Source organism: Meleagris gallopavo, chromosome 15 (genome assembly GCF_905368555.1).
Source record: "Meleagris gallopavo chromosome 15, MGAL_WU_HG_1.1, whole genome shotgun sequence".
NCBI lineage: Eukaryota > Metazoa > Chordata > Aves > Galliformes > Phasianidae > Meleagris > Meleagris gallopavo.
The window spans coordinates 11928488-11942485 of record NC_139418.1 but is presented as its reverse complement, the minus strand read 5'-3'; the positions used below and the strand labels follow the sequence as shown (position 1 = coordinate 11942485).

General features: G+C 41.3%; 1 protein-coding gene across 2 annotated transcripts in view; it reads left to right on the top strand.

Annotated features, from left to right (window-relative positions):
- The window catches only part of GRIA1 (glutamate ionotropic receptor AMPA type subunit 1), a 109347-nt gene that overhangs the window by 62459 nt on the left and 32890 nt on the right, over positions 1 to 13998 (top strand). For both annotated transcript variants that reach the window (XM_010719161.3, XM_010719162.3), the window contains exons 6-11: positions 3595 to 3756; positions 4577 to 4744; positions 8167 to 8271; positions 10308 to 10418; positions 11360 to 11566; positions 12804 to 13174. In XM_010719161.3, coding sequence (XP_010717463.2) covers positions 3595 to 3756; positions 4577 to 4744; positions 8167 to 8271; positions 10308 to 10418; positions 11360 to 11566; positions 12804 to 13174 — 1124 coding nt within the window. The remainder of the gene's footprint in view (positions 1 to 3594; positions 3757 to 4576; positions 4745 to 8166; positions 8272 to 10307; positions 10419 to 11359; positions 11567 to 12803; positions 13175 to 13998) is intronic.

Genomic DNA, 13998 nt, shown 5'->3' with positions numbered 1-13998 from the left:
GTTAATCAAGATGGATTCATGAGACACATTTCAAGTCATCAGTCTTCTTGCATTATGCATTTCCTTTGATGACTGAGCTCACACACAGTGGAGAGGAATATAAATGTGTGACTTGCTGACATCTCTCCCAGGAAGCAAAGCAGTGAATGGGACAGTAAAACAACCTTTGGCTGAAAAATGATTTCAGTTTAAGCACAGCATAAAGAACAGACGAAGCAAGGAAAACAATATGAGGAAAAAATGCTTCCCAGCACTGCCCTGTTTTCTATTTGAAGACTTGAAGGTCTTTACCAGCTGCCTATGTTATTTACTAACAGCAGGGCTCTTCCATGCAATCGCTTTATGAGGTTCATTAATGCAGAGAGAACAGTCCATAGCACGGGCTAAAGAGCAACTTCCCTGCATTGAACCGAGCCTGGCTGCTGTGTGAGCTGCGCTGCAGATGCTGTGAATCAGAGCAGGTGTGGAGGAGGGCTGCTGTCAGTATGGACGGGTCCAGATTCTTGTGGTTTATCGTCAGACTCCTGATTTGATAGCGTGCAGAGAAAGCCGGGCATTTTCCCAGCACACACAAGGCAGAAGGCCACACTCTGATTTACAGAGATGACTTTGCAAAGTGAATTTAAATAAAAGGGACAGCTAAGGCTGCTGGAGGGCAGGGGTGAGCTTGCTGCTGCTGCGTCCCTTCCAGTGTAGTTTTCTTGATCCCAAAGAGAACTGTGCTTGCAGGAGGTTGCCTCCCTTGAGTGCCCATGGGGAGCCCGGGGAGCTCTGTGTTCCCCTGGATGCTGCTCTGCCTGCTTGCCCCAGCTGTGGGCACAGCACAGGGCTGGGCACGAACTGCTGCATTCCTCTGCCTGTCATTCTATGGTTCCTTTTCCTCTCCAGGGCACCAGCAGTGTTGAGGGAGAGGCCACATACCTGCTTGCCCACGGATACTTGTCCCGAGTGGTCCAGGTTTAAAGATCCCAAAAGAAATCACATTTCAGTGAATTCTGGGTTGTGAGCTTATTTCTCTGTCCAGCCCAATGCTCCAGACATGGCTGCAAAGAGAGCTTTTGACAATACTTTTTGGAAACGTTTTGGCTGAGAATGTCCCATAGAGAACCTCATTCCAGCTTTCTTCACTTCTTGCTGTATTTGATTTGATGGTGAAGGGAAGCATTTCTGTGCTGATTCTTTTCCAAATGGGTCGATACCAACCACACTGCTGCAAGTACGTCTGCTGCCCCACAGCAGTGGGCTGCAGTCTCTCCTTAGTCACTTACTGATGTCAGACAGACTTTCTGAGTAAAGGAAGCATGATTCACTTTACATCTTCTTTCCCTTAGAACTTCCTGGCAGTGAGGCGTTGCATAATTAATATTTGTACTGCCCTGGCCAGGGCTGGATGCAATACAAGCACGCACAGTGTGCAGGCACAGGCAGGCACAGGGATGGCAGAGCGGGGCTGCTGCAGCCTTCAGGTTCCCCAGAATCCTCTCCCTGATGTCCTCATGTGAAACTGAACCACACGTTAATTAATATTAGTGATGTTATGTTGTATTTATTGCTTAGGTAGTGTCATTGTGCTCTGCAGTTAGGCAGTGGGTGATGATTTATCCCACTGGGTTAGATAATTATATCCCACAGCTGCTCTGTTTGCCTCGGTTCCCTTTCTCCCATGCACTGAGGGTTAGCCTGGACAATCTCGTTCCTTTATTTTTCAATTTTCCAAGTATGGTCAATTGAAGACTATATAAAAAGTCCCCTTTTTGCAACATGTTCGTGTAGCTAGTACAAGATACCAGGTGATTGATGACTTCTTTGCTTGCAAATATTGTGATTCATCTGCTCTAATCATTCTTACAAGCATGGACTGATCTTCCAGCAAGACAGATAAGTGTATTTAATTCCTGATGCTGCGTTGCCAATAGAAACATTTCCAAGTGACAGCCTGTATAAAATTCAATATATTCTTGTTTATATGTTAGCCAGCAAGAACTGTCTTCTTCTAGGAACTGCTTTCTAAAATATCTGACCTCTGGTATTGCCCAGTTCATTTGCTCTCATGTCACTCAGAAGTGCTCTGAGCAGACTTCAGTGGTGCAGTAATTAAAATTCCTTTGTAATTAGTACAAGGTCCTGTACTGACCTTGTACTGGGGCACGTGGAGGAGGGATAACAGGTAAAAACAGTTTTTTTCAGCAGTTAATAACATTCAAAACGCAAAGGCATATCCAAGGTTAATGATGTTCCCTACAGCCCCAACTTCCTTTAACAACTGGAAAATCTTGAGAGGTCTCCACGCTCTCAGTTTTAGAATGGTTGGGCTTGAGGAAAACAGTGAAAGGCAGTGTTTCCAACCACTGCTGTCATTGTCTTTGGTGTCACCATCCTTTCTGAACTTTCTGCTTGTTGAAGGGGTTAAGGACACCAGACATCCTACGTTCTGTTGTGAACTTGGACCTTCCTTCATGTCTTTGTGGGCCTTCCAAGGAGGAGCTGGTGGCACACACTTCAAGTTGCTGTGTGATAGTTTCTTTTGACAGATCTTTTTCCCCTGAGTACCTCCCAGGAGCAAAATGTCAGTGCAATTTGGTCCTGGCCATGAATAACCAGTTGGCAACCTGTGAGGTCCCTTTTACTGAACCTTAGGAGCTCCGTGTGTCAAAAACCACTTGGCCTGAAATGCATTAAGATGTCAGAGACAATTACCATGCTGCATTTTCTATTCATTAATCACAGCTCTGGCTTTCTGGAACCCCTACGCTGGCAATTACATACAAGATTGATGTGGGTTAAACCAGCATTCTGAGAAATACATACTCACGAAGTATCACTGTTTCTTTTCTTTTTTCTTTTTTTTTTTTTTTTTAACCTAAATCACTGCACTTTGAAACTAAACAAATCATCTATTTAGAGCATCTGTACATCTCCATCCAATTCTCAGCCTGTAAGTGGATGCTAAATTGCTTACAAAAAGCCGGAAGAAAAGCTGTGAAAGTCTTTAAAGACATTTTTGAGTCACTTACGACTCTCTTGGTCTGACACTGATGTAAGAGGGCAATTTAGTCTTTTCCTTGCAAGCTGTTTTTTCTCACAACAGGTTTCCATCTGACGGCCTAATTCTAACCTTGGAAATTAATGAGCTAATTAGCTCCCCCCAGCCTGTGCAGAGTTGAGCACCATTTTGGGAACCTGACCAGTGTCTCGTGGGAGGGATGGCCCTAGCTTTTTTAACTCGCAGTGACATCATATATTTGAGAGCAAATGGATTCAGAAGCTCTGCTCAAGCACCTGCTTTGGGAACAGCAAATAGTTTTGTATAGCAGTACTGCTAAAGAGAGGACACCAAAGAGAACACCAAACAACGTCCTCTTCTCCCCACTGCTTGCAGTGTATCTCCAGTGCCTATGTCAGAGTCCCTCTGTTGCCTAAGAGACAATTTCATCCTGCGTTCAGAGAGTGGAGCCTCTCAGCATCAGGCCTTACTTTGCAAAGGGAAGAGATTTCTCCTATGCTGACTGTCAAATCCATAGGTAAACAGGTTTCCTGTTAACCACCCAGAGATGGTTCATCTGATGAGTGTCTCCTGTTTCTGTCCTGTACCAGGGATTTATGGATATCGATCTGACGAAATTCAGGGAGAGCGGAGCCAACGTCACTGGCTTCCAGTTGGTGAATTACACGGATACTGTTCCCGCCAGGATCATGCAGCAGTGGAGGAATAACGATGCCAGGGAGCTTCCTCGTGTGGACTGGAAGAGGCCAAAGGCAAGTGATATAGAAAACTATTTAATTTAGGGTCCTTCTGGTCCACTTCAAGTCACTCCCACGCAGTGATAATAAAGCTGTTCCAGATGTTGTTTCTGAACATGTCAAATCAGTGGGTACAATAGAGGACAAATACATTTTAATTTATTCCTAACTCAAAGCAGACGATTCTGAAAGTGTCAAGGGCAGAGGGGAGAGGCGGTTTTATTTTTCTATCTGCCATTTGAAAACAAATACACTTTTGGCAAACACTTAGCACTAGAAATGTCAATCTTGGAAGTATTAGTTTTAAAAAAGTTCATACAAATAAATCCATAGGTAATCACGGGAGAAGGAATTAAAGCCAGTGGTTGCTGTTCACACCAGAGTTTTACCTCTTTTCTGCACAAGTTTCAGCTTGAATAAACTCATCCTTTGCGGATTTTTTGCACGTTGCAACAATTTTCTGGACTCCATCTGTGAAAGAAAAAGTGACTCGTTACTTGGTTTAGCATATCTTTCATCTCACATTCTCACTGTATAATGCATTCCTTGAAAGTTCAGGTCAATGATTCTAATTAAACAGAAAGATTTGGGTAACAAGGGAGTAGCTTTGAAGGCTGAGTGCAGTCTGAAGGCAGCAGAAGGCGAATCAAGAGCTTCCTCCTCACTCTTTTCCTCTGGAAGAGAAAGCACCAACTTCCACAGGTAACCAAGACATCAGTGATCACACAAAGGATCCTCCAAAGATGGAAGGGTGATAACAAAGCAAAAAATCTGAAAAGTTAACAGAACAGCAGAGATCAACTCAGGCTAATGGGCAAACGTCTTCTCTTTCTAGTACACTTCAGCCCTTACGTACGATGGGGTCCGGGTGATGGCTGAGGCGTTTCAGAACCTGCGGAGGCAGCGGATTGACATCTCCCGACGTGGCAATGCTGGGGACTGCCTCGCCAACCCGGCCGTGCCCTGGGGACAAGGAATCGACATCCAGAGAGCACTGCAGCAGGTTTGAAACCTAACTGATGCGCGTGCCGTGGGGGTGGCCATACATAGCACACATGGGTAGGGGAAGAGGGGCAGCTAGCAGCAGAAATGCCCAAATAACTTGCTTGGGTTAAGAAACCGATTCTTCCAGATAAGACCCAGGTATTGAGCCCAGTGAATTTTTTTTCCTGTTGACATCCAGCATGATCTTTTGGAGTTCTTGGATGGAAAAACAAAAATATTATCCTGTAAAGTCATGGGTCCCTATTCTTATCTTTCCAAGAGACAGACCAGCTTAGATCACATTTTCTGAAGCTCCTTCAATTCTCTGTGAACTCAGCTTTTGTTCCAGATTTCTAATGACATTCGAAATTGAATGGATTTTGCCATCTGTGTTGGTTGACATCACAATGTTCCTTAAGACTACATTAGAGCTTGGTTCATACTGTGAGTATTGGGAAAAGCCTTAATAACAGCTATTGAGAAAGTTTATTCCTTAACCTGCTTTTTCATCCTACATAGAATTTTAGATTTTTAAACAAACAAACAAAAAAACAAAAAAACTTATGTTAAACTTACAGCAAGGGAAAAGAATAATACACTCTTCTCAAAGACTTGGAAAGGTAGAACATTACAATACTTATTTAAATTTAAGAACTGACATTCATTTCTAACATTTTTTCTTTTTTCAGACACATTCTCTACTTTCTTACTCATAGTTTGTGCTACATTTGTTTCAAAAATAGATGGATTCTTTGCTTGCAAATACTGCTAGTTCAGTGTTATCCAAATATAGCTTATCCCATCCCCTTCCTTAAGGCAAGAAGAACAAAATAATTTTGGCTAATTTTCATCTTACGTTAATTTTTTACACGTATTTTGATTTGATGGTAAACAAAAATTCCTCTAAAACCAAATCTTGCATTCAGATTGATTTTATTCCTTATATTTTACGTGTTCCCAAGCCTGTCATTGACTTTCTGTATGACCTTGGGCAAATCACTGTCATAGCTTCTCCAAGCTCCTGTAATAAAATCTGCCTTTTTGATGCATTAGGGAGATCAGTTAGCTAATAAACATTAAATACTTGGAAGATATATGATGAGCAAGGGCTCTCCGGTGTTTTTCATTATTGAATTTACGAGAGTAGGATATCAAAATTAGTCTTGGTAATTCTATGTGTGTGCTCGATAATCACCTCTGATTTTTTCTGATCTCTTCATTAAATCGATTTCAAAACTCTTTTCAACTGCAGTGATTTGGGTCAAAGAACACGTAGAGCTATTTGCCAAAATTGTTTCTTAACCTTTAAAAAATTATAATTTTCAATAAGTTTGGCCAGTTCAGTTGTGATGGTCAAAATTAAAGGTTCTGAAACATGCAGTGAAGGAAGGAATCCTCAAAGGAGATTTTAACTACAAATTTAATAGTCCTCCAGCATTTAGTATTTTAGCAATGACTCCATTTCAGAAAGAGGAAAATGGAAATGGAAAGAATTTAAGATTAGATTGAAGGCTTGAGTTATCCTTTCTGTGAAGACTCACAATTACAGCAATTGTTACAGATATTCACAGCATTCTCTCTCTTCACCTCCCATTTTCTAATGCCTGAAACGTTAAGAGCCGTTAAAAAAAAAGTTTCTCCACTTATTTCAACTGAAATGTCTTGAATAAGCTCCTGAATTGCCTCATTTCTGTTTAGTGTAGGAAGCAGTCAAGGATAGCAGGACCAAAAAAGAAAAACAATTTTAAACATTCTGCAGTTTTTTAAAAACAGAAATCTGACACATTTTCACAAAATGTATGCTTTTATTAAAGAGAAGTAAGGGGTATTTTTTCCCAGGAAATTCTCACAATGCATTGCTTTAAACCAGAACATTGAGCTCTCAATACTTCAGGAAGATCACTGTAATTTTTCACAGGTATTTTTTGTTAATGTTGTTTAGTAACCAAGCTTAGCAAGCAGGTAGCTGGTCCTGAACTGCTGAGTAACAGACTGGATGGCCACAAAAGCATCCTCCTCTTCCTGCAGAGAACCACATCTCACACACAAGTGTGTTTAAGTTGTCCATGTCTCCAGTTGACTTATTTGCACTGAGCACCGCTGAAATCATTCCTCACTGTATTTTATTATGATCCAGAGGGCGGGGTACTTTCTCTCATGAAAAAGAGAATAAATTCTTGGATCAATGACAAAGCTGTAAAGACAGAATGATTTTAGTCGATGAAACGATAAAAAAGGAATATTGAGAGGGGTCTTAAGATGGTAAATGACAGAATAGCTGTGCTGGGAGAGGCTCCTTTTACTATGTCAATGCTACGTGGCTATCATAGGATTAAGATTTTTTTCCTACAGATAGAAAGAACTGCTTTTAGTACACCTGGCTTTTAATGCATATAAAACTACAAAGCATGAGCACCTGTGACTGAGCTTCAGAGTCAGTCAGAAAAGGTAAAAGGGGCCACGGAACAAAGGAAGCATGGAGTGTTTAAGATAATGGTGCATTTCCAACCGAGCTATCTTTTATGGGCCTGTTGTTTTCTGTGAGGAGAGAAAAGCACTTTTCTCCAAATTTTACCAAATATAAACTCTTGACTTGAAGCAGCTTCAGAAAACAATGGCAGATGTTCGTTTTCGTGACAAACCTTCGTGATATACCTGGAAAATAAACACAGTTTGAGCAGATTATCAGCTGATGTCATCCATAGTGATATATCCTCATTTCTTCACAAAGAGTCTTCATTCTAAGATTCTCAGGGCACTTTAAAAGACAATTAAATGCTTGTTCTCATTTTGCATGTGGGAAGCCTTCCATTGCAGAGAGTACAGATTTATCCAAAACAAGAAGAAAGTTTGAGAACAAATCTTTTTTCCCTAGTCTAGGGACTAGGGAAACTCCTTTTCCCAGGTTCCTGATCTTTTGCAACAAGTCACATTGAGAGGAAAAACTAAGGAAATAGTATGTGGTTCCTGAGCAGTGCTCTTCAGCATGGCAGTGTTATCAGCAGAGACTTATGATTCAAAATTTCCTATGTAAATCTCATTTACAGTATGGAATAGTCAGGTTTAAATAGGCTAGTGCAGCAGGTAATTAAATTAAAGTAGGTAAATTAACTGATAGACTCCTCTCTCTCAAAAGGCGACAGCTGGGAGCTGTGTCCACAGCTCCGTATTTCCTGCAAATGCAGTTCCTGATTTGGCCTGACAAGTTCTTTACCAAGTCTTGATCTTTCCTAGATTTAGACAACACAAACAGAGCCTGAGGCATTCTGAGCTGACTTAGCTGTCTGTTGCATCCCAAGAGATGATGGGCTCCCACATGTAATCTGGCTCTGATGCATCACTGAGCTCAGTGATGGACCACTGAGTTTCAAGAGGCGTGGTTTATTAAGAGCTTGGGATGCTGATCTATTTGCTCTTCTCACTGATATTTATGTCTTTAAGGTCCGTTTTGAAGGATTGTCTGGCAACGTTCAGTTTAATGAGAAGGGGCGGAGGACCAACTACACCCTCCATGTGATTGAGATGAAACACGATGGGATCAGAAAGGTAATGGAGAAAGTGACTAAAGCTCCTGCATCTGGCATCAACTCTCTGTTCCTATGGTGTACTTAGGTGCATGAGCAAAGCCAAGCACAACAGAGAACTCATGGTGTATTACTAAAAAATGCAATATACGGAAGGGGTTATCAAGAGTAAGAAGGGCATCTTAGCTGTGGAGTGGGGATTTCTAGGAAAGGAAAGCTTGGCCCACTCAGTCTTGCTATTGACAGGACACTTTGGCTCAGGCCCAGCTACACAACTGTCTGTTTTTGCTCTCCCGATTTTCATTTCTAAGAAATGAACCAAGACAGAGCCAGAAGGAACCTGTCTGCCCTAAGCAGTGCGAGGGAACCCTTAATTTTGATTTGATTCTGCTCTCCTTAAAGCAACAAGATTTTTACCCTCTATGTCCTGATAGTTATGGAGGTATTGCTACTGTTCTGAGGTCTTTGTACCTTTCTGTATCCCAGGCACTCTGAAAAATCTGAATTTTCAGGTGCATTGAGGCCTTGAAACACTTTGCCAGTCTGACTCCATACACTTACGTCCCACTTTAGATATTGCCTGTTTGAAGAACAAAGAGTTATTTTGTGGATAAAGGAAATCTGCTGAATAATTTGAATGGAGCGGTCACTGCAACCCCTCTGCATCCCCTCACCCCTGAAGTGTAAAATACTTGTTTGAAACCGAGAAAACTGCAAACAGTGATAGTCCCACAACTCCCATCCTCCATACTCACTTTTACCTGTGAGCAGCCAATGTCAGGCCAAAGCCCACCACATCCAAGCAGGAATCAGCTGCATCGTCCAAAAAAAATAATTCTAATTCCTCACTGAAAAATAAAGCAATTATCAATGTGAAGGCATTCAAAGTGATCTTCCTCCTCTATCTGCCATTCATAAGAGGATAAATGTAATACTATGTCCAGTTTGGGGCTCTGAACTTCAGGAAAGATGACGGCAGTCCAGAGGGGATCCAGAGGAGAAGCAGCAGGACAGCTAAATGTCTCGATTTTGCTGTGCGTTTACTGACAGAAATATTTGTTTAGAAGGCATGTAACTGACAGGACGCATGCTTTATCTTAGATCCACCAGGATAAAAGTGCAAAAAAACCCATTCATCTCCATTTATGTTGCCCCAGGGCAGAGTTTTGGAAGCTTTTTCCTCACTCTCTTCTCCTTTTCTCTGTGCAATGAAGACAGATGAGACGCCTGTGTAGAGTTTTTTTCTTCCTCTATTGTTACAGTCTGTAATCTGCCATCAGCAACTCCTGCTCATGCCCTGTGTTAATATCCTTTCCCATTTACTGTTACAATAAATTCCTTTCACTTGACCAAAGCTCAGGCAATACCATATGTACATGAGGTGATGGAATTCCCCTTATCAAATCAAGCCCTGGAAGAGGATAACCTCAACAATCTTCCTGTTGATACTCGTTGGCACACTACTTTACCTCCAAGTAGTGACAGATCAGCCCAACCCTAATTAATAGGCACATTTTAACATACAAATTCTTCTGTTTGCTTTTATTCATAACTTCAAACCTTTTGGCACCGACCAGGATTGTTTCTGTTTCTTTTCTCACTTGATGCTTTCCTTCTGTTGTCTTAAGATATCCTAAGAGTTGGCTCTATGTTTACAGAGGCTTCCAGCTGAAGAGCAGCGTTTTATCACCCTCTCACATCTGGACAGGCAGCAGACATATTAGAAAAGTATACGGAAGTCACACAGGGAAAATGTGACCTCGTGAAGTAGAGATAGGACAGAGAATTGCGATAATCTATTGCTGTGTGCTGTTTGCTTTTATGTGTTTACAAGAGAGAATGTAGTAAATCATGCATATTATTCTCAGGCTGGAGGCATGGTGGGACAGGAGAAATCCTGATTCTCCACTCAGAAGATATCAAGAAGTAGGATGGGAGATATTGGGCTGAGTACAAACTTGCAGAGAGATCTGCCCCTTTTTGAATGACCCTGTTAACATATCTTGGTTAATATTACAAAGAGATATCAATAAGTTGTCCTGGATTTGTATTTGGCAGATTGGTTATTGGAATGAAGATGAAAAGTTAGTTCCAGTAGCCATAGACACTCAAACCGGCAACGAGTCCACGAGCCTCCAGAACAGGACGTACATAGTCACAACGATCCTAGTAAGTGCTGGGACTTCCAGCCCTCTTCTCCCTGATGTGCTGACTGCCTCTTCCCCTTTGCACACCTTGCTTTGTACTGTATCATTTTTATAATAGCGATAACAATAATAACAATAATAATAACAGCACTTACTGTTTCCTGTCGGGTCCATAAAGGTATCTGAAAATTGCTGTGGCTAATTAAGTAGGTATTAAAGAGCTCTCATGCTTAAGTATAGAAAATACAAAAGATTATGACAAGATAGTAGAGGCATCAGCATAGGTAAATTAGGAACATTATACCTGTGCTTTGTGTTTAGCCCACAGAATGTGGGCTGTAATTTTCGGAAGGATAAGCTGTATTGTGCAGAGAGACTGAATCATAGCTTTAAAAACAAATCCCCACTATAATCATGAAGGAACAATAAGTATCCCATAATGTATGGTATCATGTAGTGTGTCATTGTATACAATCACCCTGCAGAAACAGATGAAATTTTACTAACTTGTTTGTTGAATGCTTGCTGTAAACCTACAAAGAAGACACAATACACAAACTGAATTAAACATCTTCAGGGCTCTCTCATGCCCAGCAGATTTGTCTCTGTCTGTGCCCACACAGGCGGACATTCCTTTAAAAATTCATAGCTGAAATGTACTAAATAACCCTTACCAAGCCACAATGAAAGATTTGTCACCCAACCCTCCCCCCAGGTATCTCCACTGCCCTGAGGCCTATCACTGCAGAAGCTGGACACGGTTTTTGCATAAATGAACAGAAAACACCAGAATAAAAAATTACCCTCTACACTTCCTAAATTTACCCCATTGTTTGTTGACAGTTCCCTTTGGTACATGAGCACAAAGTTAGGGCTTTTCAAGCAGACCGTAAGCAAAGTTGTTGAGTCTCTAAAGGACTGGGAAGGTGGAATGTGGCTCAATATTGGTCTCCTCTGTGCCAGGAAGACCCATATGTGATGCTCAAGAAGAACGCCAACCAGTTTGAAGGCAATGAAAGGTATGAAGGCTACTGTGTGGAGCTTGCTGCTGAGATTGCAAAGCATGTTGGCTACCACTACAGGCTGGAGATTGTCAGAGATGGGAAGTACGGAGCCCGGGATCCCGACACCAAAACATGGAACGGCATGGTGGGAGAACTTGTTTATGGGGTAAGTTTCCCCCTTTTCCATTGTCTGTAGGTCTTGTCTTGAGAACAGTCTCAAGCCCTAGAGCAAAAAGGATCCCCACCTTCCGTCAGCCTGTGCTGTCTTGGGGATTGATATAAATAATCAGCCCAAAGGAAACATTTTAATTCAGGATGGTACAGCACATTTTGTGCCCATAGAAATGTCAAAGTGTTTTCTTTTCAGTAGCTAAGAGAATATTTTTTTTCTTTCAACTTTTGGAAGAACAAGTATTGAAAGGTTAAACTTTCTCATGAGAAGAATCTCCAAATTTTATTATATTTTATATTTACTTGATAATGGCAGGATGGAAGACAGGTAAGATTTCAAAAACTCAGTATAGATTTGTAGAATCATAGAATTGTTTGAGTTGGAAGGAACCTTTAAAGGTCATTGGTCCAGTTCCCCTGCAAAAAGCAGGTACACCTACAGCTCCATCAGGGTGCTTGGATTTCCATCCAGCCTGAACTTGAATGTCTGGTGAACCTGACATTTTTGGTCTTATCACTCATTTCCATCTGCTCAAATTTATCTCTTTACCCTACACTTCTAGATCTGATTTGCTCCGATAATTCCCCATCTGTAGTGTTTCAAGTCATTCTTCAGAGGGGTGCAATTTACCCTTCGTAGTGCAGGGAGCATCAGTGCCCAAGTCTGTCTGTTGCCATGCTGGAGAAATGGATGATCTTAGTCCTGCTGAGATCTCGACGGGATATGCTGACAACCATTTCAGTGCATTTCCCTTTCCATTTTCAAGGCTGATTATAAAATAAATGAAAAGTGCACATCAGTGTCACTGGAACTTTTTCTTCTTCTGTATCAGTTGCGCCACCAAAAAGCGGTTTCTGATGGAAGTAAACATCCTGGTGTCCTTTTTCAGGCGATTGGCCTTTCCTTACTTCTTTTGATGTCTGGATGATAAGGCTCTTTTAGCAAAAGTCTTCTGCATCAGACTGTGACATCAGTGGATAAATCTCACTGGAGCTGGGTGGCTGGAAAAGGAAACGCTGTGATTTCAAAATAGAACCAGTGATCAGTAATGATAAAATGGAAATAATCAACCAATGTTATAGGCTGTTTCTTTTCAACAATTTCTCCTGCAATTGGTTTTGTCTGATTACTTTTCAGATAGTAGGGTTAAACAGAGATCAAAGTAAAATAAGCTGGAGTTAGTAGATATGCTTTATCACCAGAATGCAACTCCTCTTTCTCTTCTTTTCAGAGGGCTGATGTGGCTGTGGCACCATTAACCATCACTCTGGTTCGAGAAGAAGTTATAGACTTTTCCAAACCTTTTATGAGCTTAGGTATCTCTATCATGATAAAAAAGCCTCAGAAGTCCAAACCAGGAGTGTTCTCTTTTCTGGACCCTTTGGCCTATGAAATATGGATGTGCATTGTTTTTGCCTACATTGGAGTGAGCGTTGTCCTCTTCTTGGTGAGTCGCTTCAGCCCTTACGAGTGGCACACTGAGGAGTTTGAGGAAGGACGGGACCAGCCGGCCAACGATCAAACGAATGAGTTTGGGATATTCAACAGTCTCTGGTTCTCCCTGGGAGCTTTTATGCAGCAAGGATGTGATATTTCTCCAAGGTAGGTTGCCTTCCTTATTCCAGTTCAAGTGATCTAATCTTTGTGCATGCTTTGAAGCTGAACGGGTTCTTTGACCATCCTTCCTGAACAGTACTGTAGTTCTCTGCATCGGTTTGTAATTCAGAAGGGACTTAAGGGTTCATGGTCTCTCAGCTGTGAACTTGGGCCTTAAACTTGGGACCACAGAAAATACCATTCTAAGTTTATGCTACTGAGATCTTCTGGGGTAATTTACAGAAATGCAGACAATTTTCTAAAGCCACCCATTTGCAATCAATTTTTGTCAGTCATTACTTTGTCGCTATTAGAAAAAGGTCATTCTGGCATTTTTGGGAAACTATATAATTCCAGTAAAGTAGGGAAAAATAATGTAGTAGATGCCTAATAAAAGGTTATATAGTCTGTGCCAAACTATTGTTGAACAATTATGGAGAGAACTGTGTGGCTTTAAGTATTATTGGCCTTTGGAAATGTCAGAGAAGTACGGAGTTTTCCTTTTGGTTCCCATTTCAGTCGATAGTTCTGCTGCTTGAACATTCAGTAGCATCCAAAGTCCAAAGAGTTCCTAAAGGGACTTCTGATGGGAATCATTTATTCTCTGTATTCACTGTTAAAATTTCTTTTAGGTAATTTTTCTTGGAAAAGCAGGCACAATACAAGGTGGCTGAAAAACTGCATGAAATACAGAAGATGTGAATCTGTGATAGAGACACAAGTAGAGGTGTATTTGTAAATAAGGCCTGGAAATAAATGCTTTCCTTTTGAAAGTCTTATGGTAGAGTTTTTGCCTATTAAGGAACCCAAGATACACTTAGCCTTCATGT